Source organism: Aaosphaeria arxii (genome assembly GCF_010015735.1).
Source record: "Aaosphaeria arxii CBS 175.79 unplaced genomic scaffold BU24scaffold_4, whole genome shotgun sequence".
Lineage (NCBI taxonomy): Eukaryota > Fungi > Ascomycota > Dothideomycetes > Pleosporales > Aaosphaeria > Aaosphaeria arxii.
In genome coordinates this window covers 2,015,208-2,038,213 of record NW_022983477.1, presented here as the reverse complement: position 1 = coordinate 2,038,213, position 23,006 = coordinate 2,015,208, and the positions used below count along the sequence as shown (strand labels likewise).

Sequence of the window (23,006 nt, the reverse complement as noted above, 5' to 3'; positions counted from 1 at the left end):
AATCTACGGACCCGAGAATCGTGCCAAGACCGCGATTTGCGGGCATAACAGGGTGCAGGGATTAAGACGGGTATGGTCACGTGCCGATGCCAGAACTGCGAAATCGCTTGTTCGGACTTAGGAATTTGTCATTTACTATCTGAGCTTAAACTTGACGATAGGCCTGGATGGCTCGTATGATTGTCAGATAATGAATATGTTCTAGTATGGCACTGGAAGAATTGCAGCATGACATCGTTGCGTTTGTTTGAACACTGAGAAGTTCGAGCTGAAAATTATTGCTGGTATCATTTCAATCATTTGCGCCCTATCAACTTGCTTTTGGCCCATGACGTCCTTTAAATCACACCTGAAGAGTGTCTGTCGAGCTATGTCTGACCAATTCTTCTTCTATCTTCAATGTGACTCGATCGAAGCTGCATTTGTGGCATTGTATTTTGTCGTCTTAAAGATATCCTTCAACCGTTTACCTTCCAGGGCCGCCAAAGCCTGGAGGAGGGAAACCACGTCCGCCTGCACCAGGAGGTCCACCAAATCCGGGTGGGCCTCCTTGGAAACCGGGCGGTCCGCCAGGCGGGAAGCCACCAGCTGCTTGCATGTTAGTTTACTGCCAAGTTCAAATTCATCGATGGAACCTACGAGGTCCTCCTCCTGGGGGTCCACCACGACCAAATCCAGGTGGCCCGCCGAAGCCTGGCGGTGGTCCTCCGAAACCACCAGGCGGTGGGAACTGTCCTCCAAAACCAGGTCCAGGGCCTCCAACACCAGGTGCTGGGCCTGTAAGTCCAACTGGAATACCACGCCCGGCAGGTCGAGCAACGCCGGGGCCTGAAGCCAATGCAGCTGAGGTCGACGTTGCGCCAGGGGCATTGCCCAAACGTGCTGCAGGGTCTGCGGGGGGAGGACCGTCGACTGAGAGTGATACTACGTTGGCGCCTCGAACGATTGTGAGGCCAATTGCACGTCGCTCTTCGGTTTCGGTGATCTGTTGGGTTGCACCAGGCGCCGCCTTGCCAGTCTTTCTTCGCGTGCGGCGGAATTCCTCAGTATCGGCGAGAACAAGGTTCATGTGCTGGAGAGACGCGTCAGTATCTCAACGATCGAGAGATTCGCGAAGGCAAAGTAAGTACCTTGTCGAACGCGAGCATCTGTCCCGCCATTTGTCGGCCATCTTGAAGGGTGACCTTCATCCGATAGTTGATCTGCACAGTGTAAGTCGCGTGAGGCTTCGATACGGGAGGTAATGGGCGCTTACAAGATTTTGCTAGAGAAAGAGAAGTCAGTTAACCCTACATGGGAAGCTCGTCTTAGGGTGGAGGACTGGAGTTTTGCTAGGCAGAGAGTACTTACCATCTTTCCCTGGCGATTTGCTGCAGCCATGTTGGAAGGTGTTGCGCCCGAGGACGACTTCTCTCCGAATCAGATTAATTTATTGCGAGATATGGAAGACACGCCCCAGGTGTATCAACAAATGTGGGGTTGGCTGTCGGGGAGCTCGGTATAGTAGGTCTTCGAGAGTTGAGGTTGATAGCTTTGCGCCGCAACAATGTTTAGCCAATCCCGAGGCGGTTCGCTTAGGTCTTGGCGTCGAAGATTCCCACCACCGGCACGCAAATTATCGTCGACCTCACTCGAACATCCGACCACTTCGACCACCAACCTTTCCTACTAACCCTCCCACAGCAGTCACAATGGTACGCAATAATATTCCAACAGCACATCAGCGCCCGCGATGAAGCATACTGACGCGCGACAGGCCGAAGGAAAAGCCTCCAACCCCATGCGGGAGCTCCGCATCCAGAAGTTGGTCCTCAACATCTCCGTCGGCGAGTCTGGTGATCGTTTGACCCGTGCCGCCAAAGTGCTTGAGCAGCTCTCTGGTCAGACTCCCGTCTACTCCAAGGCCCGTTACACCGTCCGTACTTTCGGTATCAGGAGGAACGAAAAGTAGGCACACCCGCACCCAGGAGATGAAGAAGGGGAGAAGAATTAAATAAAAAAAGGATGAATGATTGACATTGAGGAATTTAGGATCTCCGTCCACGTCACCATCCGTGGCCCCAAGGCCGAGGAGATTCTCGAGCGTGGCCTCAAGGTCAAGGAGTACGAGCTCCGCAAGCGCAACTTCAGCGAGTCTGGCAACTTCGGTTTCGGTATCAGCGAGCACATCGACTTGGGCATCAAGTACGACCCCAGCATTGGTATCTACGGAATGGACTTCTACTGCTGCATGACCCGACCTGGTGAGCGCGTCGCCAAGCGCAGGCGGGCGAAGAGCAGAATCGGTGCCTCCCACCGCATCAACCAGTCCGAGACCATCAAGTGGTACAAGGTACGTACCCACAAGGGAGATGTAGATGTTGCCGTGGGCATTGGCTGACATGTCACAGAACCGATTCGAGGGTATCGTCCGATAAGCGTGTTCAACCTTTAATGGTTACGGGGCCACGAAGGAATGTAGGGAAGGGAAATTTTATCATCACACCAATGACAAACTGCATGTTCGGGTTCTCGGAAATTTTTGGGGGCATCAGCAACACATGGACTTGACTTTGACCCAGAAAAAATGGAGTCCCGGAGTGTAATTATCAAAAGGAACTCGAGCAGCGAGGGCATATCGGAAAAAATATGCTCTTGTCTGTGGCCTATCGAAATGGAGCTTGACCTTGCTTTTTACTTGCGAGCGTCAAAATCAAAAAAATCTTTGATCACAAATTACAATGGAGGCTTCACTTGGGTGATGTTCCGCTTAACCATTGGTGATCAATCAACAAGCCTCTACCTCACAATTCTTACGGTTGTGAGGACGAAGCGCTGTTGGAACTATGTCATATCATGTCGTGATGCTGACCCTCTAACCTCTGCGTAGCCCATTCTTGCCCATCGCCCAGGACCGTACCGGACTGCATCCCTCCACTACTCAATCGTGATCATCGACTACAGTCCAATGCATCCACGCTCCTACACACTCGTCGTCCTCTACATATCATACTAACTTTCCTTATTCCCACCCACTAGTGACCACAACTAAACTCTCACGCCAAGTCAATTAGTCCAGCACTTACCCGGAGACTTTTACGCCTTCCCCAAGACACTACCTAGATGGAAACCAAATAATGTAGATGAATCCATTCATACCCCAAAATCTCATCTCAGACCTACTAAAATCTCCCTCACCCCGACACCATCCCGCTATCTAAACCACCCACTAATCACTGATGGTTACATCAAGAATACCACGTAGTAACGAATGCGGTATCTCAACACCAGAACCATCGAACCTCTCGTAGAAAGAAATACTAAAATATCATATCAAGTTTCCCACGTTCATTGCCTCCTAGCTTCTTAAATAGCATATAGTACCACATGTCCATGATGCCAAGATGTAACATCTCTTACAAGGAGAATTTACCTTTCTTTCGTTCAAGTAGCGTCTACATCGCCCATCACATTCGAACGAAAACATCCGCCACTGCTACTGCTATCCGCAGTCCGCCATAAAACTAGCATCAACGGTGAACGCAATCCCATCTCAACCCCCTACTAGAATAGAAAAGTAGAACCATGAGATCCAAGCGAAAAAGGTAGGTTCGCCAAGAGTACCTGCTATGGTATGGTGTAGTAAGATGGAGTGCGGTATAGTATGGGATAGTATGCCAATGGCATGGAAATGGTACCCTACAGCACGCACACACAAACCCAGACACCCCATCGTTAGAACACCTCAAACGAGATACCGTTCCCATCACTTCCATGCTCTTCCCCGGGAAAGGCACAGCACGCACGAATGGGCATTACGACGACAACGACAACGATATCCACCAGCATGAACCCCCCCTTACAATTAAAACATCACCAAGAATATCTTTGTACTTGTAGTGTTTCAACGACATTATGTATCCATGTGATGTGATGCGATGTGGTGTGACTGTGTTGTGTGATATGATATATCGAAGTTTCCCTCGATTGTCTGGCTGGCGAGACGCCCGGCGGTTTTGGGATGTGGTGGTTCCGAGTGCGTGCGCGCGCGCCTATATTCGCTTCGTGTTGGGATCGGTCGGTGGGAATTTTACAGGAGTATGGAGGAGTATTGGGTTTTTTAATTCTTTCTGTCGCTTTTCTCCTTTTCTCTCTCAAGTATGGTGGCTTTGCGTGGGTGGGCTGGGGTTGGGACTTGTTCCTGCATTTTGATGGGTCGACGGGTAAGTTCGTGAGAAGCATGTACGTCGAGACCTGCGCAACTCGGGAGAGGCAAGTCAGGAACTTCAAGGTTACACATCGTTCTCACGAAAAGGTAGAGCAAATTTTTGAATAGATTTTGAATCTCTCTGTATTTCTTTTCTTTAACATTCCGATCAACCGGCCTCACGCCGAACTCAGATCTCTTCTTTATACAAGGCCCAGCACAGCTTTCGCCTCCGACTCTCCTTTCTTCGTCTCCTTCGTATCCAAAAGTAGCTCTCATCAAATCTGTGAGATTGTACTCATATCCCAGACTTTAGGTATCAAACAGCAAAGAAAAATATGAAAAAAGAAAAGATCGATCCAGAGAACTCCTGGAGAAAATTATGAGCAACGAGCGAGGGTTAGTAGATAAAATGAAATAAAATCAAAGTGGCCTAGGCCAGAGATACCAAAATCAGATACTCCCGCCAGCCCCTTGATGGAGAAAAATGTCATGTACATGTTTGCCCTCCCATAATGAAAAGCCTCGTGGAAGAACTCTTCAGTGGAAGGCAAAGGTTGAGAAGAAGAATATCAAGTACACCCGCTATGCAATGCAGCAACTATGCTCATGAGACGCAAGGAGAGAGACATGGCGCACAGCGCTTACTGTCTTGCAACGCTGGGTCCGAAATCAAAGCCCTGGCCCGGAGCAGGAGCGGACTGTTGATGAGCGGGCGCCGGGTAGGAAGGCGAAGCAAGAGGAGTGTAAGCGCCAGGGATGGGTACAGATGCGTATGTCTGCTCTCCTGGTGCTGCACCGACGTGGTCGTTCTGCCTCTCCTGGAACCCAGGCGAGGCTGGGGGAAGAGGTGGCGATGCGGTGCCAGTACGTTGGGGGGTATCGAAACCTTCTTGGCCAATCTTGGGGGTGGCATTGGTGACCTTGATCGGTGGTGCCTTGAGAGAGAATGGCTGGGGTTGGGCGATCTCGCGAGCATAGGCGAATTGTACCTTATCGCTATCGCCGTTCTCGGCGGCAGACTGAGGGTCGTAGTACTGAGGGTGGTCTGGCGGTGGGCGCCAGCCTCCAGAGCGGGGAGAGAGTGGTCCGAAGCCAGGAGTGTTGGGTGCGGATTGGGAGCGGAGCTGAGCGAGGTAAAGGTCCGAACGAGCCTTGTCACGGTTGGCCATGGACTTTCGGAGCTTCCTCTTGGACCAGAAACGGTAGAAGACGATGGCGTAGATGGCAATGACCAAGACTTCGATGACGATCTCGATGATGCAGCAGACAAGAGCCCAGTTCTATGGCCAAGTTAGTAGGAGATACTCGGAATGGGCTGCAGAGCATGGTAGGACTCACCTGAAGGCGGCAGACAAGCGCGTACGACACATCGTCCTCGAACAGATGTCTTCGCTTGTTGTCTACGCACGACCAACCCCACATGTCCTTGCCTTTACCCTGCGATTTGCTCTGATTGAGGATGCCGGCACCGACTGCCCACATGATGATGCTGAAGATGAAGAAGCCAACTGCGAAGACGGTGTAGTATGCTGCCACCTTCTCGGCCCTGTGGTGGCCCTTTCTGGCGTAGGCGATCAAGACAACGATGGACATGAGCAGGGAGATGCATGCAATGACGAGGATGGTTACTTGGGGCCAGATGGCTGTGTTCTTGGCCCACGGTGGCAGATTGTTCCTGGGAGCAAGGGTCTTGGTTGCGTTGAAGATGGAAAAAGCAGTGGCGAGCATGGAGAGAACGATCAGACTGCAGGCAAAGTTGATTCCACGCAGGAAGATCTTTGCGATTCGTACTCGAACCTTGACTTTCTGGTTGGATGTTAGCTAAACTTTTTCGTGGTAATTGGTTCTACAAGCAGGTAGCCTACCAAATCTTTGGCCTGTTCCTTGTCGGTGCTGGCCTCTTGCTTCTCTAGGACTTGCTCTTCCCTGAAGGTGGGACTGAGGATGGCGGTCTCACATGTCCTTGGTGGAGCACCAGGCGATCGGAGGGCGCTCCTGAGGGGAGTCTTTGGGGTTGGCGGAGGAAGGTACTTCCTGTCGGTTTCTTCCATTTCGACGTCCTGGACGTAGCCGAAGCCGACGTCTGAGATCTGAGGTTGAGGGGAGTAGTGGTTGGTGGGTGGATCGGCAAAGGGAGAACGTCCGTCGACGGGTGAATAGACTGAGGTCGCTTCTGCGAAGCGAGCTGTACGAGGCGACTTTGCTGAAAGAGATTCTTTCGAGTTCTTTTGCTTGAGGATGGTGACTGTTGGGATCTTCTTATCGTTGGCGGCCATCCTAAGATGTGTGCAAGATTCACGAGAGGCGGAGAAGAGACGAGGGGATCATGAATTGAAGGAAGACAAGACGACAGCTAGATGGGATAGTGTAGAAAGTCGAAAAGTCCAGCTTTGAACAGGTGTGCGAGGCACAGGCTCGAGGGTGAGGCAATGCTTTAGGGAAGGGAGCACAGTGTGACGACGACGGTGACGGTGACAGAGATGGAGACACAGACAGAGACGGGAACACAGAGAAAAAAGAGAGAGAGACAGAGAGAGGATATTACAACAGATGAAGAGACCTGCTGAAGGAGGAGGAAGGGGTAGATGGAGCAACGGCGAAGCGCTGGCCTTTTGTCTGGCGGCGCTTCGAGCAATGAAGATGAATGGGGATTGGATGGAGGGCGTAATTGGTGAGGGACGTGATGAGGGTGGAGAGAGATATGGGGAGAGAAGAGGAAGGCTGGCGGGTACTTACCTTTGACTAAAGTATGGCGGCAACGAGAGATGGTGAGCAGAAGTATTGGTATTGGTGGTGGAGGTTGGTGGTATCGGTATAGTGGTGGTGGTGGTGCAAAGGAGGGCGCAAGCGATGCTGATAGGCCGGGGGGGGGTTGCAGCGTCGAGGTATTGCAATGGCGTTGCAAAGACGGAAGATGGATCGGAGGGGAGCAGAGACCCAGAAATAGACGCCCGGATGAAAGCAATTAACGCTTAGAAAAGCGTGTGCTTCCAGACCACAACCCTCAAGGTAGACTAGGTAGTTCGGTCACTGGTACTGCAGCAGGACAGGATGGATACAGTATGCCGGTAACGAAGCTGACAGGCGCAGATCTTGGAGTCTTGGAAAGGGAAGAAAGAGGTGGAGGAGGAGGAAGGGAATAACGAGGATGAGCAACTTTCTTCGTTGTGGGTGGTACACGAGGTAAGCCGATCGACTAAGAGGATGAGACCGGCAGTGATGGTGAGTTTTGAGATGTTTCAATGATGATGATTTAACGAGATTGGAGCTGTGGTTGCCACTCAGCAAGCAGTTCCCAGGCAGTAGTCGTCCACGTCGTCGAAGTGGCTGCAGTAGTAGCAGTCAGTGACTGTGGAGGAGATGGATAGAGAGATGGTTTAAACGGTCGAAGGTCAAAATGTCAGTCAATCAGTAAGTGGGAAATGGAGGGGAAGGTTAAGAGCCCGTTCTCGACTCGAGGGAAAAGGTCGAGTACGTGGACGTGGCGATGGACTATGGGAGAGACTTTGGGAGTGAACATTGACAAGGACAGGGACAAGGACATGGGCACGGGCATGGTGAGTGTATAATTCTGGTCAATCAGGACGGATAGAAAGTATCTTTCCATAGAGAATATGCAGGGAAGATACTTAGACAGAGCTTAAACAGCTTAGAGGGGCACGAGGGTATGTTTGTTCGTGCCTGTCGGAGGAAGAGAAAGCGCCCAGAGGCTGAAGGAAGGCACGAAGGAGATGTGGAGTCGAGGGAAGGAACAGGGTAGGGGAACAGGGAAGGAGCATTGTCAAGAAGGGAAGGAACCAATGAGACATGTCGACTTGACGCTGAAAGAAACGCCTTCCCATTGCCCAAGACAAGTTGAACATACGAGAGACGTCGATGATTGGATGACATGGATTGGACTGCATAAAACAACTTTAAACAATCGACATGGGGGGGAGCAACTTGGACAGGATAGACAAGCACACAAGGAACACGAAAGGCGTAAGCGCTCAGCCTGTATCCTCCATGTCTAATCAGGTCTAGTCTCCCTCTCTAGTCAGTTTACTTCCCGCCAATGGCTCTGCAGATCTGCCTCTTCCCATCTCATCCCCAACCACACAGTCCACACACTACACAGTAACAACCCCACCAACCCACCAACACTTCACCAACTGACCATCCCATCCCATCCCATCACTATCTACGCCGTACGCCGTACACAGTACACATTTCTCCTTCAATAGGTACGCGAGTCTGTGGATACGCTCTCTCCCGTCGGCGCCTGCTGCTACCCTTTCTCTTTCCACCTAAGACTCATCAGTGTGTCAATCCATCCTCGAGTCTCGAGTCTCGAGTCTCGAGTCTCTGTCTGGTCTCAGTCACTCATTGTATAGAACGATGGGTCGCATAAAGTCTGACCCTTCCGTCCGACTCTTCATCAGAGAATTAAATACATACTGTGCTTGGTACTATACAGTACAGTACTGCTACTTTACTATCCATAACTAACATGTTCTCAACTCAGCCTTCAACCATTCATTCATCAGCATATATGCGTTAACTGTTTGCCGTAGATTAACTGACTGCGACTTCCCCCCATTCGTCAGCAGTGCAGCACACACCTCAATCACCCTGCATCTGCATCTGCACCCTCGTCTCGCCTCAACCGGCCCCAGCGCCGCCCACCCACCACCTCCACCCACCACCTCCACCCGCCATCGCCTCGGCAGAGCCCGTTGTTGGTTCATGCCCACCACCTCACTGCTCTCAACCTCTTTCTCTCTCCATAGTCATCTCTTCAAGCCCTTTAAACAGATAATCATCTCCAGGAACGCTCCCAGCACACGCATCTATACCGTCGCACAAAGAAAAAACTTACATATAGCCACCACATACTCATTCCTCCATCGAATGTGAATCTGGAATCATGGCATCACCAAGTGTTGGCTGTGCAGTCTGGGGCATAAATCGCCGCCCAATTCAACCTCACTGAACAATAATCCCCCGGTCGCCCAGCTGCCATGGCTGCTCTTAATTCATGCATCCACGCACCATCAGCCATATTGCATCCACGCCCCGTTCCGTTTCAATACTCGACAAATTAGCATCCCAATCGGAGACTTCCCCCACCGGCGGCCATGCGAACATCCTCACCACCACCCCCATCATCCTTCCCATGTTCCAGGAACAGACCATTTACTCGTCATTCTTCGGCCTGATCTAACCTCATCAGGGCCGTTTTGTTTTAGTTCCGTTTCGTTTCGAACTGCCAAGTGCTCCTCATGCTCTTATTTTTGGGGACTTCTCTCGCGAGGAGCCTTATGGCATGGGCATTTTCCAGAAAACCCCAAATCCAGATGTGCACATGCACCTGGACATGCAGATTCACATCGTTCTGATCGTACGACACGTTATCCAACATTGGGGGACCACGACTACGTTCGATTCTATTCTGCTCCGAATCCATCTCAACGGATTAGTTACTGCGAAGGAGCGTTCAAGGTCGGCCACCGCGACGGTCAGCATCAGCATCATTCGCAAGACCATTCTCTAGAGTCTCTAGATGTCGCGAGAACAAACAAGCCTACGCCGCAGGAAAAGGCCCGTCCCACTGCGGCAGCATGCACCGCGAATCCCGCCAGCCATGAGAAGCCCCCCCCATCATAAAGAAACTCATAACTTGGCAGTATCCAATTCAGCCCATCCGATATGGCCCCTCGTCACGTTGCATCATCCTGTACGACCACCCCGCGCTCTCTATCCCCTCCTCTGACATCTCACATCTCACCCATCTATATTTACACCTTCACTCAATTTCTTACCTGCGTGAGCTTCCTCGTCATCTTCGCCTCTCAAGGCTCAATCTGGCCTGTTTCCGCGCCCGTATGTGTAACGCTGCTGCCCTCGCACGAGCCTGGACCATCCGTTCCGTGGCCTGTTTTGTTTCGTTCTCCATCAAGATCCACACGAGACGTCCATCTGACGGCCCTTGCACTCGTGGCCTACTAAATACAGCCCAGGGCCTGTTCCTGAACCCTGACCTTGATCACGCACCCTCTCCTACTCGTAGATTCGAAGTTCCTATCATGAAGCAGGGAAGGATTTAACATTACATAAACAGTACCCTTGTACGGTGGAATTAGAGCCATCGACAACATCCCTTGTTCGAATTAGGGTCAATTAATAGATCTTATCATTCAACCTCGTCACAGTACCTCGTTAGTGCTGTACTGTATGCACTGTGGAGGTATATCTACATCCCGGGGGCACCGGCAAGCATCCCGACAACAAATATGTCGTCCGTTTCTCGAAACAACCCCGAGTTGTTCTTTTTTAGCAAGATAAGCAATAGACGTGAGGTAAAGACAGCAATAGTAACATCTTTCGCCATGTAGCCTTGAGCTCACGACTCAACGAATGCTGCCTTGGCCGCACTGCCTACCTAGATCTGCCATCCTCACATTCCCTTAATCTCTCCTTTCAAACAGACATGTGTCCGAGGGGAACCATGAACAAATAATCAACGGAAATTTGGGTCCCTTAGAATTACCACAATTAGACCCGTGTCAAATAGCTAAATCATTTCCTCTTGCAAATCTGATGCCATCATATGCGTATCACATGTTCTGTCAGTCGTAAATACTATTCTTGCATTGCACTACATGTTAGAGTCTGTAACTTCCTCTTCCTCTTTTAGGCAATAGGCAATAGTAAGTGATCAACTGAGAATCTCAGTCTATCATGGTACATATGTGTTGCTCTACAGTGGCCAGCGTCCAAGCTACTAGGCTCCAGGGCTTCTATGTGTGAGGTTTAGCAGTGTAAACGGATGCATGTATACTTGATTCACAACAGTTTACAACAGGCTATAAAAGTTTACGCAAAGTCACGATATATTTACAATGTTTACAAAAGTTTGCAACAACTTATAATAGTCTACATTAACTTATAAAAGCCTACAACAGCTTCTAATAGTCTACTATAACCTATAATAGTCTACTGCACCTTATAATAGTCTACTACAACTTATGACAGTCTATCGTAACTTACGACAGTCTACCATAACTTACGATAGTCTACAATAACCCACGACAGTTCACAAGAAAAGAACTGCAGTCTTGCTACTCACTCACTCCCCTACTCACGCATCTATGTTGCTACAGGAAGAGCTGTAGAGCAGTAGTACTAAGACCCTTAACCTCTACACAACAACACTACCAGCCCTCTCGACCAGAGCCCACCCAGAAAACAGCAAAAGATCAAACGAGATGAAAAATAGCAAAAAAAAAAATGCAAAAAAAAAATAAAAAGTATAAACAACCCAGGTTTGAACCCGAGCTGTTCCCGGAAAAGACAAGAACAGAAAATCAATGCTAATGCGCAGTATCCGATGTATGACCCTTTAACATTGTGCAGGTTTCGTGGAAAATCTTGGAGAGATTCCACTCCGGCCACACAAGTCGTGGAAAAGCTAAAGCTTGTTCGATATAGGGACCGACCTTCGCTAGAGCCTCGGAATTCTTGAAAGTTCTTGCAAATTAGGGCGCTTATATAGGCCGAAAAATAAGAGGTGAAGGTGATTCTGTTCGTATGGTTCGCCATACTTGTTGTTGGTGATTCTCTCTCTAGGCAGCAGGACACTAAACGTGATGGAATCATGCCATGGCAATGTTTTGTCTCGTAGAATCTACCTTCACTTGTTCCCCAATGTAGCCTATATCATGATGCTTCGTTTTCCTTCGTGGTCAATCTCTGACGACGCGCTTCGCTCTGTGTTTCCGATCTACCATCGGAGTTTTCTCATTAATTAAACTACAAACTCAGTGTTCTATCCTAAAATCTTGTTCATTCTCATGTTCCTTCATCTATCTGTCGATTCATCTCGGCATATAGTCATTCCCTCACGTCTACTCATCCCCACCCGGACCATTATCACTCTCGTGAATATCATCAACCCTCACAATCGTCAACTGACCCTCCCCCCATCACCACCACCCGGCGACCCCCTCCCCACCGTCCATGTCCCACTCGACGCCGTGAACAGCGGTTCCGGCACCATTCCCCCGAACCCTTCGCTCCCGGAGGTCTCCCACTCGTCGTCGTCGCTATCGTAGTTGGGAGGTAAGATCGGCGACTCATCGGCCGTGACGTCAAAGCGGGTATCTTCTCGCTCTTCGACGATGCCGACGCAGGCGAAACTCACGTCCGAGTCCCTCCTGGATTTCCTTTTGGTCTTGTTGGGTGGCTGTCGATCGGTTGCTGGGGTTCTGTTGTACCAGTGATGCTGTTCCTGTGGTAGTGGCGGTAGTGGTGGCGGTGAGGAGGAAACTGGGTTCCTCGATATGTGGGCGGTCGGGGAGAACGAAGACGAGGAGTGGAAGGAGGCGGTTTGCGATGGTATACGCGACAGACCGGCCGAGTAGGTTCCCTTCATCTCCTTCGACTTCAACTTCATGTTTTGGGAAATGTGATGTGCTGGCAGTGGCGGGCGATGGTGATGGGAGGAGTGAATGGGGAGGGGCGGCAGCGGTCGCATTGCTTCTTGATCAGCTTTGTCGGAGGAGGGAATGGCAGTAGACGGATGTGGAGCTGCTGGATTCGGCGTACTTCCTCCTTGCCACTTGCCACTCGAAGAAGACTGCAAGATCGGTTTCGAGATCTTGGATTTCAAAGTCGCGGCTGTGGAGGTCGCTTTGCTTGCTAGTTTCCCTATTGAGCGTTTTGATCTCAGGGGATTGGTGAGCCACGTTTTGGTTGTCGGTGCGTCGGTATGGTGGTTTCTGTTTGGTTTTCGTGATATGTTGTCCTTGGATGATGAACGGGTGTGTATATAGCGTCTCCCATTCTCTTCTACATTGGACTTACTCGATATGACCGAATGACCACCAGCAGGTGGAGGAGGATATTGTTGTGCAATGGGCGGATCACTCCCTTTATTCACATTTCCCTCGATCCTTCCTCCAGTCCACTTTGAGACGGGGTCCGCTGGCTCACCCGCATCGTACCTCACGCTCTCCGACGCATAGAACGGAAGTATCACTGCTGTGGGGGAGTCAGACTGACGCACCCGGTCATACCTCACGTCCCCAGCGCCATTGATGTTACTTCGTACCTGACTTTGACCTTGGCCTTCCCCTCGCGGCTCCTTCGGTGGCAGACGTGGCCGAGCAGGAAGATCCCCACCCCACTGACCCGCCTGGTACTGCTGCTGCTGCTGCTTTGGCGGTGACGGCGGAGGCGGTGGAGACACCACACGCATCGGAACGATCTCTTTGATCTCCCTCTTCGCCTTCCACTCAGCGTGGAAGTTTCGATACTCCCGGATCGCCTTCGTGGTGTCGCCTTCCGGCCCGCTGTGATATAAATCCGCGGCGCGGTGGAAGAACTGTCGGAGGGATTGTACGGTACTTTCTGGTTCTGCTTCATGTTTGGAGCTACTTCCTCGTGAGGGTGGGTGTTGGTTCAAGGGGTCAGTCGTGGACGACGGCTTCGGTATCGTGATGTGCGATTTTACGTCTGGGATGTTAGATGAGGAGGATGAGGAGGAGGGGTGGGAAGACCACATTGTACCTTCTTGGAGGGGGACATTATTGTTCGTCTTAATCTTCTTCTTGATTACAGGGCGGGGGACGCCTATGGTGAGTTTTTCGGCTTCTGGGAGGCGAATTGTGGATGATGATTCGGTTGGGATTGGAATGGTTATGCCGAGGCCTATTGGGGATGCTGGGTCTGGCGGGAGGGGTTTGCCATTGAATGGAGTTGTTTGGGTGTGATTTGAAGATGGTGGAATTGGGTTCTGTACGGGGTGGAATGCGTCAGTCCTCGAAGAACTGCTGCCATCCCGATTGTTACGCCTCATGCGTTGGTTTTGATTGAATGGGGTTTTCGGGGCTTTCTTATGTGGCATAGGCTTTTTGTTGCTACCACTGGAGGTTTCTATTGATACTGGCTGGATTACGATTGTCGGTGATTACGCTGGTGGTATGCTTTTTGGTTATCTCGCTCGTGATTATGATAGCTGGTGATTAATTGCAAATATACGAATACCTCGAAAAACTGTGTTGGATGTGAACATGTCAATCTCGAAAATATCAAAGTCAAGCAGAAGGGAAAAGATTATGGTTGAATGGCTTAGCCTACTGATATGAAAACGAAGACAGAATTTAAGGTGTATATAAAAAGTATGAATGAAACAAAGAACTATCCACGTTGCCTTTCCATTCAATAGGTGCGCTTCCCTATAGATCCATCGAACAATAGGAACAATGCAAAGCTTTGTCTTTGACAATCAATTGTCAAGGCCATCTTGTCGATTATAGAAGCGGATGGAGGTGATACCGAACAGGGGCATTGGAAGTAGCAGTAGGTATCCGAGTTGTTTTCCAGAATGGTCCATGATCGTTGAGGACGCAATATAGTATCCAACCTTCACAGGTTGACAGTGAGCCACACAATGAAACCAATAACACCGAAGCCTAAACCAGAGCACACAGTATGCCGAGGCGACGAATTTTCCTCGGCAGGCATAGTTTCAATGGGGCCTGTTGAATACACGCTGGAACTGAGCTTTGATGTGTAGTTTGTCGTTGTTGATGTTTCGCAGGGTGCGGTGGGCTCTGGTGACTTCAAAATGGTTGCTATTTGTGCACTGTCGTGGTAGCAAATCTCGCATCCAGTGACCGGTAATTCAGGGTTTGTGGTGTGAACTACTGGCGAAAGTATGTTCTCAGTATAGTCTTTGTGGGTGCAGTTTTCACTTCGTGAAGATGCTACGTCTGGAATGACTGCAGAAGTTGAATCGATGTTCGAGATTCCTGGTTCTGTCTGGTTCGGCTGACAGTAAGGTTCGATGGAGGCGGTGACCAACACTGTGGACGTGACTATGGAGACTTCGAATTTGGGTTGGCATGTCGGTGTGCTTGTATTTGGTGATGATGTTGAATCCAACCCGAGATTTCGAAGAGCAATGGCGTGGTGATCAAGATCAACAGATGCATAAACATCGCGAGATACGAAGATTATGATTGTTAAGAGGATGTATGGCAGACCGAAAGTGATCCACATATTGACAAAGATAAGCTTTAATATCAGCGAGTAGGCAATGACCGCTTGTTGTGTTCAGTGGCTACTGGATTTAATCTTGACAATCAGAAGAACGGGTATTGGAAGCCTCATAAGTAATGTGATATCTGAAACCCTCCCAATTCATCAATGAATCAATTCAACATGGGTAACGGATGTCAGTGCCAGCGTGCTCAAGTTAAGCTAAGGGGGTGGAATCTTTTCCCAGACACACAGTCTCACAATTGTAGAACTCATTGAACATAGTGGCACACACCGAAAGAAAATGTTGTACTCCCGACTTTCGGCTGCGACGGGATTGCCGTTTAATAGTTTTTCTCCCATGCCTAACAGCATTTGACTCATTTTATTAAAGGCAACCTTTTGGGAAACCATTCAAATGTATACCTTCATTGATGCTTAAGTGGGCGCTGCACGTTAAGCTAAGCATGTTCGCTAATCCGTGATTCATGTTTATATATTACTTTAACAATACTACTAGAAGAGCTGCGCTTAACTTCGATAAACCTGAGATAGTCGCATAGCATCGGCGGAACGGAATGAGTGAACTGCACACAGCATGCCGACGCAATGTTGGCTTGACTCACACTACCGGAACATCCCATGAGGATCCAACGATGTTATGAACCAGACGGCGGAATTCGGGTCGAACATGTGAATGCCGGAATCAGCTCCTCATGAAGGTAATAGAATAGACAATCTTGCAAAGGTGTACAGGTATGCCTGTACATTACTAGCCCACTGTCTTAGACCTCGGATAGACTAAGGGAACGAACCGGACCTTGACCTACCCTATCTTACCCTTTGTGGAACAGTGGAATTCGGAATGCCATCAACAAACAAACATCGGAAAGCAACGGATTTTCTTCGAGCAATTGGGTAATATGATGGACGTGTTCAGATCTCAATTTGACCTAGGTATTCTATTTCATTTCATTTTAATCAATAACCGTTTTACCGGGCCTCCCCTCAAGGGTTTATTATTTTGTGCGTCATGCATTCATGGATTCGTGCTCGTCAGCCTTTCTCTATAGGTTGACAGCGGTCCTGAAGTTCTTTCCAGCGTAGATGGCGTTGTCGCCGAGCTCCTCCTCGATGCGGAGGATCTGGTTGAGCTTGGCGAGGCGCTCGGAACGGGCAGGAGCACCAGTCTTGATCTGTCCGGAACGGAGACCGACAACAATGTCGGCAATGGTAACATCCTCGGTCTCACCGGAACGGTGGGAGACCATGACACCCCAGCCGGCACCGAAGGCGTCCTTGGCAGCTTGGATAGCCTAGATGAAATATTAGCACTCTAGATTGTAAACATCTTCTAAGCCATGCTTACCTCAGTGATGGTACCGATCTGGTTGACCTTGAGGAGGAGAGCATTGCAGGACTTGAGCTCGATGGCCTTCTTGATGAAAGCGGGGTTCTAATGGAGTCAGCAGCTGATATCAAATAATATAAACACATGCTTGACAATGGAGACGTACAGTGACAGTCAAGTCATCACCAACGATCTGGAAGTCGGAGGTCTTGTAGAAGTAGCTCCAGGCCTCCCAGTCATCCTCAGCGAAGGGATCCTCGATGGAGACAATGGGGTACTTGGAAGCCAAGGACTTGTAGAGGTCGGCGAGTTGCTCGTAAGTGAGCCACTTGCTGGAATCGCTCTCGGGGTTCTTGAAGTCGAGATCGTACTTCTTTGCGTCGGTCTTGTAGAACTCGGAAGAGGCAACGTCCATGGCAATGTCGATCTGGCCAGTGTAGCCGGCCTCCTCAATGGCAGAGGTGATGAGGTCGAGAGCCTCCTCGGGGGTCTGAATATCGGGAGCAACACCACCCTCGTCACCGACGTTTCCGGCGGACTGTCCGTACCTCTTCTTGGCAAGAGACTTGAGCTTCTGGTATACCTCAGAGCCCTGCCTCATGGCCTCAGTGAAGGTGGGTGCGTGCGAAGGAACGATCATGAACTCCTGGAAGGCGAGACGACCACCGGCGTGGGATCCACCGTTGAGGACGTTCTGGAAGGGGACGGGAAGCACGTAAGGCTTCTTTGTGCCAGCGAGATCGCTGATGTGGGCGTAGAGGGGAACACCCTTCTCGGCAGCGGCGGCCTTTGCGACAGCCATGCTGACGCCCAAGATGGCGTTGGCACCAAGCTTGGTCTTGTTCTCGGTTCCATCGAGCTTGTTGATGAAGGCGTCCACGGCGGACTGGTCCTTAACATCGAGGTTCTCTTTGATGAGAGCGGGGGCGATAACGTCGTTCACGTTGGCAACAGCCTTGGTGACACCTGCGAAGGGAGCTTGTTAGATTTGCGTCAATTGGACGAAATATTGCGATCCGTACCTTTGCCGCCCTGAAATAATGTTAGTATATCCATTGTCAATCCTATTACAGATCTCGCGCATACATACCCACTTGGACTTGTCTCCATCCCTCAGCTCGCAAGCCTCGTGGCTTCCTGTCCGAGAGCGTCAGTCGATATCCTCTTGTTGGGAGCGTATTAGCTGCTCGCGCGAAACTCACCAGTGGAAGCACCGGAGGGAACGATGGCACGGTGGAGGCCTAGATCGGTCAGAGATGTTGATACCTCAGAGGGTTTTTATGATGACGAACCAGTCTCGGTGACGATGTCACTGTTGAGCAGCGCGAATTAGTGTCATTGTACTCAATTTGATGGATAATGGAGTGATGGACTTACACTTCGACAGTGGGGTTACCACGGGAGTCGTAGACGGAGCGGGCGTGAATCTTGGAGATAGCCATTGTGACTGTGGACAAGGTGGTTGTCAGCGGGTTGGAGAGGGGAAGGAAGATGATAAACAAATGAGGCGGGAAGTGTCGCGGACAGGTCCGATTTTATAGGAAGTAGATAGGCACAGTCCGAGTGGAATGACGAGACGATGCTTTTAATGGACAAGGTGAAAAAGTAACGTTTCCCGTCCACCGTCCGAAGACGCCGGCCAGCTCAGGGCCCAGACGGACTGGTAGTGGGCGATTCAAACAGTCCCAAAACGGCCATGGATGCGGGCACGGTGGGATAGTAACGAGCTTGGCCGGCCGCGGAACTAGGTAGGATTAGAAGATGGAATGACTTACGTGTAGGAGATTTTAATCGAGGTTTGAGAGTGGGATGGTCAATATTTTAATTGGGGGTGGATTGGAATTGGTATAGGTCTTGGGATGGGATGAGTAGCAGAAGAAAACAAAAAATGGTTGAGGGGTTATGAGGCGTTGGTGGGGCAAGAGAGAGAGCTGGGTGGTGGGTTGATTTACGTTGCTCAGCTAGGTAAGGACCCAAGACTGTAGGCAAGGAAGGTCAAGGTCCGACGTACAGAGAGGGAGAGAGGGAGAGAGGGAGAGAGGGAGTAGGAAGGGCACACCATAGACAGACCACACACATCCATAGTAAGCAAGCCAGACCCGACCATCCTCTCCGTAATCATCATCATAACCCAACAACCACCACTAACATACACTCCTTTTCATCACCTCATCCTTCTGCAGCTTCCTACTAATCCGTACATGTAGCATGACGATGCTCACCATCGCCATCACCGTACTCTCAGCATACGAGATACCCGAATGCCCCCCAATTGATACGATCAGCGTTACATACCTCTTACCCCGATCATATGATGTCAATTGTTGAGCTCTTCTTCCCCGATACTCACCTCATACCCTGTAGAAACATGCGGCTGTTGAATTGAAACAACAATGAATCTAAGGACCAACCAAGCTCTCAAGTCCCAACAGTAGTGGTGGTTACGCATGCCTTTTAGGTACTCAGGTGGATTGCTTAATTGCTCGAAGCTGTGTTGTGTGCCATGAATCAAGCCCGTGACATATTTTTTCTTTCATCAAACTCGGCCTTCAAATGACACAAGCCTACGGCGTTGCTTATGATTGGTCATTTGCTAGGATAACAGTTTCGAGCATTGGATGGCCGCCCTCTTCACAAGCTTGCGAGGACCGGAGATGATCACGTGACAGACAATAATCACAAACGCTGCAAACCTGCCAAGGCTAAAGCTTGCGAGGTAGTAGCGAGTAGAGCTTGGACCAACCATGACCATGAACGCGACGACGGAGCTGCCTTCACATCACGGCCGATGCTATTCTGTGTGCAATCCGACTTCCATATCCCAATCTCCCACTTCTCAAGACCTTCCCTTCTACCTGAAGAGGTCTATCCTAATTAAACACCTCCTCTGACCAAAATACCGGTCCACTTCAACCTCACGAAAGGCCAACGAGCACACTTAGACTCTTCCTACATTCACGACAATAGAGCTCATCCGTCATCATGTTAGAGATCCTACTACCTTTCCTAGGTTAACAAACTGACATATCGTAGGGAGGTCTTACTCGGTATAACAGGAAAGGATTTCACCATCATCGCTGCGTCGAAAGCCGCCATGCGGGGCGCCACCGTCCTCAAAGCATCCGACGACAAGACACGAGCGCTGAACTCCCACTCATTAATGGCCTTCTCCGGCGAAGCTGGCGACACTGGTATGATCATGGTGGTACTTGGTTGAAAGGTGGCAATAGCTGATAGTGGCCCAACAGTTCAATTTGCGGAGTTCATTCAGGCCAACATTCAGTTATACTCAATGCGTAATGGCATGGAGCTGTCACCTGCTGCTACAGCAAACTTCGTCCGAGGCGAACTGGCAAGAGCTCTACGATCCAGGCGGCCGTATACCGTAAATCTCTTGCTTGGAGGCTACGATCAGATCGAAGATAAGCCCACACTTTACTGGATCGACTATCTTGCAAGCTTAGCACCTGTCCCTTACGCCGCACACGGATACGCACAGTACGTCTTTTTTTAACTCCAAGGGATTATCTCTAGTATTGGACCACATACTGACGTCTCATTAGATACTACTGCCTTTCTCTCCTCGATAAGCACCATCACCCAGACATCGACTTCGAGCAGGGTATGAAGATCCTACGCATGTGCACGGAGGAACTGAAGCGACGCCTGCCGATCGACTTCAAGGGTGTTCTTGTGAAGGTGATCACCAAGGACGGTGTTCGGGACGAAGAGTATGAGGATGATGTGAAAGTGGCAGTACCATGAGCCCTCGGTTTGCAGGCATCGCAGCGGCCATAATGGAATTAGAAAAGCTTGGTGGCAAGTGTACAATATCGTATACGGTAGACATTTACCATGCTCTGCACAGGCAGAGCAGAATTATGAACAAGTGAATGAATCATGCCCAATGTACCATGCTCTATTTGATAATTCTTAATCATGTCCTAGCTATTGCGATACCTCCCAGTCCTTGATCATAAATTTATTATTTTACTATGTATGTTTTATTGCGTCAAATGTACATTACTTGTAGTGTTATATCCTAATCATCATTCATACATCGAATTTCCATTTATGAACTATGTATTCATTAGACACAATCTAACTACTGCGTACTCTGGTTGTCATGACACGGATACTTCATGGTCATAGCGGACTTAGCGGGAAATGGTTAGTGGCTTGGCACCAGAGAGCATAAAATCTTCGCGCCTCCCTCGCACTCCCGTTTTCTCTTCTTTGATCAAAAACAACGGAGCCAGCCACGACCATTAGCATTTTACACCCTTGCCCTTGGTTGCCAGTCACCTCTTGGTGGCGTGGTTCCGGAGAAGAACTCTCCTGTAGGAAACTGCTCTCTCGTGGGTCGTCTTAATTGATGGCGAGGAGTTTGCGGTGTCGACTGATGGAGCACATATACACACATAGAAATAGTTTTCTGAGTATTCACACAGGTAGCACTGCATAAGCGGACAGGTTGCATTTGATTTCGATAATGTGAGCTGAGGAATTGCTTTTACAGGCACTATATGAACATTTTCGGGATGTCATATCGTCTTGTTTTCTCAAGCATCATTACTCCAATGATGGGGTCCAGCACTCAATTGCGGTACCCATTGGGATAGCCGTTCGCCATAACCTCCTGAAGGCCACTGACGAGACCATTGCCTAAACCATTGGCTGTCTTGCAGCTCTTCGCATGGCCATTGAGTTTGTCGGCATGATCGGTCGGTCCACCGTTCATGTTCTTCTCAACCGGTACATCGTTCAATGTGTATCCAGTATCGCTGGAATCGACATAAGCTTCGATGCCGGCGCCATTCCTTGGATAGTTCTTCATGATCTCCTTGTGTCGGTGCAGGGCCTTGTTCATCTCCTCGGCTGTCACATCGTTCAAGAACACGCAGCTTCCGATCGGGTTAGGCACGGCCGCACGCAAGAGGCCGTCTCTGGTCTTCAAGATCGCCTTGGTCGCCTTGTCGAGAATCTCCTCGTTGAACAACTCGTGATCCATAGAGAGACCAGCTCGCGAGAACAGATTCAGTAATCGCTTGTGCTCATCATCGTTCAGCAAGCCACGGCTGTTGGCAAGAGTCGCGGAATAGGCCATATCAATCGAGATGGCATGTCCGTGGCGAAGCGGCACATCCGGGGTCAACTACGATGTGTTAGACTTTCTCTGAAGCCATGTGTCTTGGATGTACTGACCTCGTGAAGTGGCGACCAGGTGTGTCCGTAGGCAATCACCCTGTCAAGCCCAATCTCGTGCAGATTTGGAGTCTCTAGCTTCAACATCTCAAAGATGCCGGCGCGGTTGATCTCGTCCGCCGCCTTGCGGATCTCAGCAGACTCACTATCCTCGATACGACCGAAGTGTGTCTGAATCAATCTCTCGCAATACTTGTCAAGAAGGTTGAAAGTAGGCAGATGCCCACAAGTCGAGATCTTGATCAGTTCAGCAAAGCCGTTCCTCACTTGTGCTTCTGGAAGAGTCTTCAAGAAGCCGAAGTCTAAGAACGTATGGATGGGTGCGTGGTAAGCCCCAAGACGATTCTTGTAATTACCGTAGTTGACTGCGACCTTGATGCTAACGCTTGCGTCGATCAAGCCAATGACCGTAGTTGGGATACGGATATAATTCGTGTTACGCCGATACGCAGCACACGCAAATCTAAACAACAGTGTCAGCCAAGTATTCGATTAGGATATCAGGCCAGAGTGCCTTAGATGTCTCTTAGGCGATGGACCAGTAGTAAAGTTTTACCCGGCAACATCTGTGACCAGTCCTCCTCCCTGAATGAAAAGTTAGTAAAGACACCACAGCAGGTGGAAGATCAGCAGACAGACCACTACCAATACGGGTTCCTTGCGGATGATCCCGAAATCTGTCATCGAATCTACGATGCTGAGAAACGTCTCAATGCTCTTTGCCTTCTCGCCAATCATGGTCTTATGAATCTTGAGTTCCATATCATGATGGTCGAAGTACTTTTGCATCTGCGATCCGTAGATATTATAGATATTCAAGTCCATAATGGCGAGACACCGGCCCCAGCGTTCGTAACATTTGGCGAGCTCGGGGTTCTCGAGCTCAAACACACCATCCAAGAAGGTGAAGTCATACTCGATCTTCTCATAACCCTCGACGTGAAATCCGTTCTTCGTCTCGACAACGGATGCTTTGAGGTCTGACATGTTGAAGTCAAATTGAATGTATCAGGAAAAGTTGATGAAACTGAAAGCAGTAACTGTGATCACTGCATTAGAAGAGTTCGGAAAGGCTTCCTTAATATATCAATTGGGCTCATTGCTATGGCTTCCTCTTACCGGCCAATTACTCTGGCCACGCTGTCTGTCCATTGGCTTAGGCCGCCGAAAAAGATATATCCATCACGTCAACCACATCCAAATTTGTCCTTGCCATACGCGCCTCGTTGTCTAGTGTCT

At 49.8% G+C, this 23,006-nt stretch overlaps 10 protein-coding genes across 10 annotated transcripts; 3 read left to right on the top strand and 7 right to left on the bottom strand.

The window, feature by feature from the left end:
• Nucleotides 1-116: 116 nt before the first annotated feature.
• Nucleotides 117-1,514, bottom strand: BU24DRAFT_422265 (Sm-like ribonucleo protein). Its single transcript, XM_033527947.1, has 5 exons — nt 1,351-1,514; nt 1,256-1,264; nt 1,131-1,202; nt 640-1,072; nt 117-588 (listed from the first exon to the last, which is right to left on the bottom strand). Exons 1-5 carry the CDS (start codon nt 1,378-1,380, stop codon nt 467-469), a joined length of 666 nt encoding a protein of 221 aa, XP_033384288.1. The 5' UTR covers nt 1,381-1,514; the 3' UTR covers nt 117-466.
• Nucleotides 1,515-1,691: 177 nt separating this feature from the next.
• Nucleotides 1,692-2,417, top strand: BU24DRAFT_409117 (ribosomal protein L5; the record flags this gene model as incomplete). The annotated part of the gene is made up of 4 exons (XM_033525897.1): nt 1,692-1,694; nt 1,757-1,947; nt 2,032-2,332; nt 2,391-2,417. The coding sequence occupies 4 exons, from the start codon at nt 1,692-1,694 to the stop codon at nt 2,415-2,417; spliced, it is 522 nt and encodes a 173-aa protein (XP_033384287.1).
• Nucleotides 2,418-4,830: 2,413 nt separating this feature from the next.
• BU24DRAFT_433234 (uncharacterized protein) lies at nt 4,831-6,465 on the bottom strand (the record flags this gene model as incomplete). Its single annotated transcript, XM_033529961.1, has 3 exons — nt 4,831-5,469; nt 5,528-5,995; nt 6,055-6,465. The coding sequence occupies 3 exons, from the start codon at nt 6,463-6,465 to the stop codon at nt 4,831-4,833; spliced, it is 1,518 nt and encodes a 505-aa protein (XP_033384286.1).
• Nucleotides 6,466-7,611: 1,146 nt separating this feature from the next.
• On the top strand, nt 7,612-8,664 carry BU24DRAFT_480663 (uncharacterized protein; the record flags this gene model as incomplete). Its single annotated transcript, XM_033533134.1, has 3 exons — nt 7,612-7,746; nt 7,843-8,170; nt 8,226-8,664. The coding sequence occupies 3 exons, from the start codon at nt 7,612-7,614 to the stop codon at nt 8,342-8,344; spliced, it is 582 nt and encodes a 193-aa protein (XP_033384285.1). The 3' UTR covers nt 8,345-8,664.
• A 2,505-nt stretch (nt 8,665-11,169) lies between these two features.
• On the bottom strand, nt 11,170-11,871 carry BU24DRAFT_188711 (uncharacterized protein). The gene has a single exon (XM_033521684.1). It carries the CDS (start codon nt 11,825-11,827, stop codon nt 11,363-11,365), a length of 465 nt encoding a protein of 154 aa, XP_033384284.1. The 5' UTR covers nt 11,828-11,871; the 3' UTR covers nt 11,170-11,362.
• A 1-nt stretch (nt 11,872) lies between these two features.
• Nucleotides 11,873-14,149, bottom strand: BU24DRAFT_480659 (uncharacterized protein). Its single transcript, XM_033533133.1, has one exon. It carries the CDS (start codon nt 14,073-14,075, stop codon nt 12,135-12,137), a length of 1,941 nt encoding a protein of 646 aa, XP_033384283.1. The 5' UTR covers nt 14,076-14,149; the 3' UTR covers nt 11,873-12,134.
• A 233-nt stretch (nt 14,150-14,382) lies between these two features.
• BU24DRAFT_188603 (uncharacterized protein) lies at nt 14,383-15,333 on the bottom strand. Its single transcript, XM_033521683.1, has one exon. It carries the CDS (start codon nt 15,230-15,232, stop codon nt 14,597-14,599), a length of 636 nt encoding a protein of 211 aa, XP_033384282.1. The 5' UTR covers nt 15,233-15,333; the 3' UTR covers nt 14,383-14,596.
• Nucleotides 15,334-16,278: 945 nt separating this feature from the next.
• BU24DRAFT_462160 (enolase) lies at nt 16,279-18,004 on the bottom strand (the record flags this gene model as incomplete). Its single annotated transcript, XM_033531968.1, has 8 exons — nt 16,279-16,527; nt 16,581-16,667; nt 16,729-17,528; nt 17,585-17,594; nt 17,653-17,699; nt 17,765-17,803; nt 17,855-17,874; nt 17,940-18,004. 8 exons carry the CDS (start codon nt 18,002-18,004, stop codon nt 16,279-16,281), a joined length of 1,317 nt encoding a protein of 438 aa, XP_033384281.1.
• A 1,592-nt stretch (nt 18,005-19,596) lies between these two features.
• BU24DRAFT_347394 (N-terminal nucleophile aminohydrolase) lies at nt 19,597-20,327 on the top strand (the record flags this gene model as incomplete). The annotated part of the gene is made up of 3 exons (XM_033523520.1): nt 19,597-19,753; nt 19,811-20,060; nt 20,126-20,327. Coding segments are annotated over 3 exons (609 nt in total), but the record flags the coding sequence as incomplete, so codon positions are not given.
• A 491-nt stretch (nt 20,328-20,818) lies between these two features.
• On the bottom strand, nt 20,819-22,754 carry BU24DRAFT_369868 (putative 3-dehydroquinate synthase; the record flags this gene model as incomplete). The annotated part of the gene is made up of 4 exons (XM_033524412.1): nt 20,819-21,717; nt 21,768-22,230; nt 22,324-22,352; nt 22,407-22,754. The coding sequence occupies 4 exons, from the start codon at nt 22,752-22,754 to the stop codon at nt 21,160-21,162; spliced, it is 1,398 nt and encodes a 465-aa protein (XP_033384279.1). The 3' UTR covers nt 20,819-21,159.
• Between the last annotated feature and the right edge of the window lie 252 nt (nt 22,755-23,006).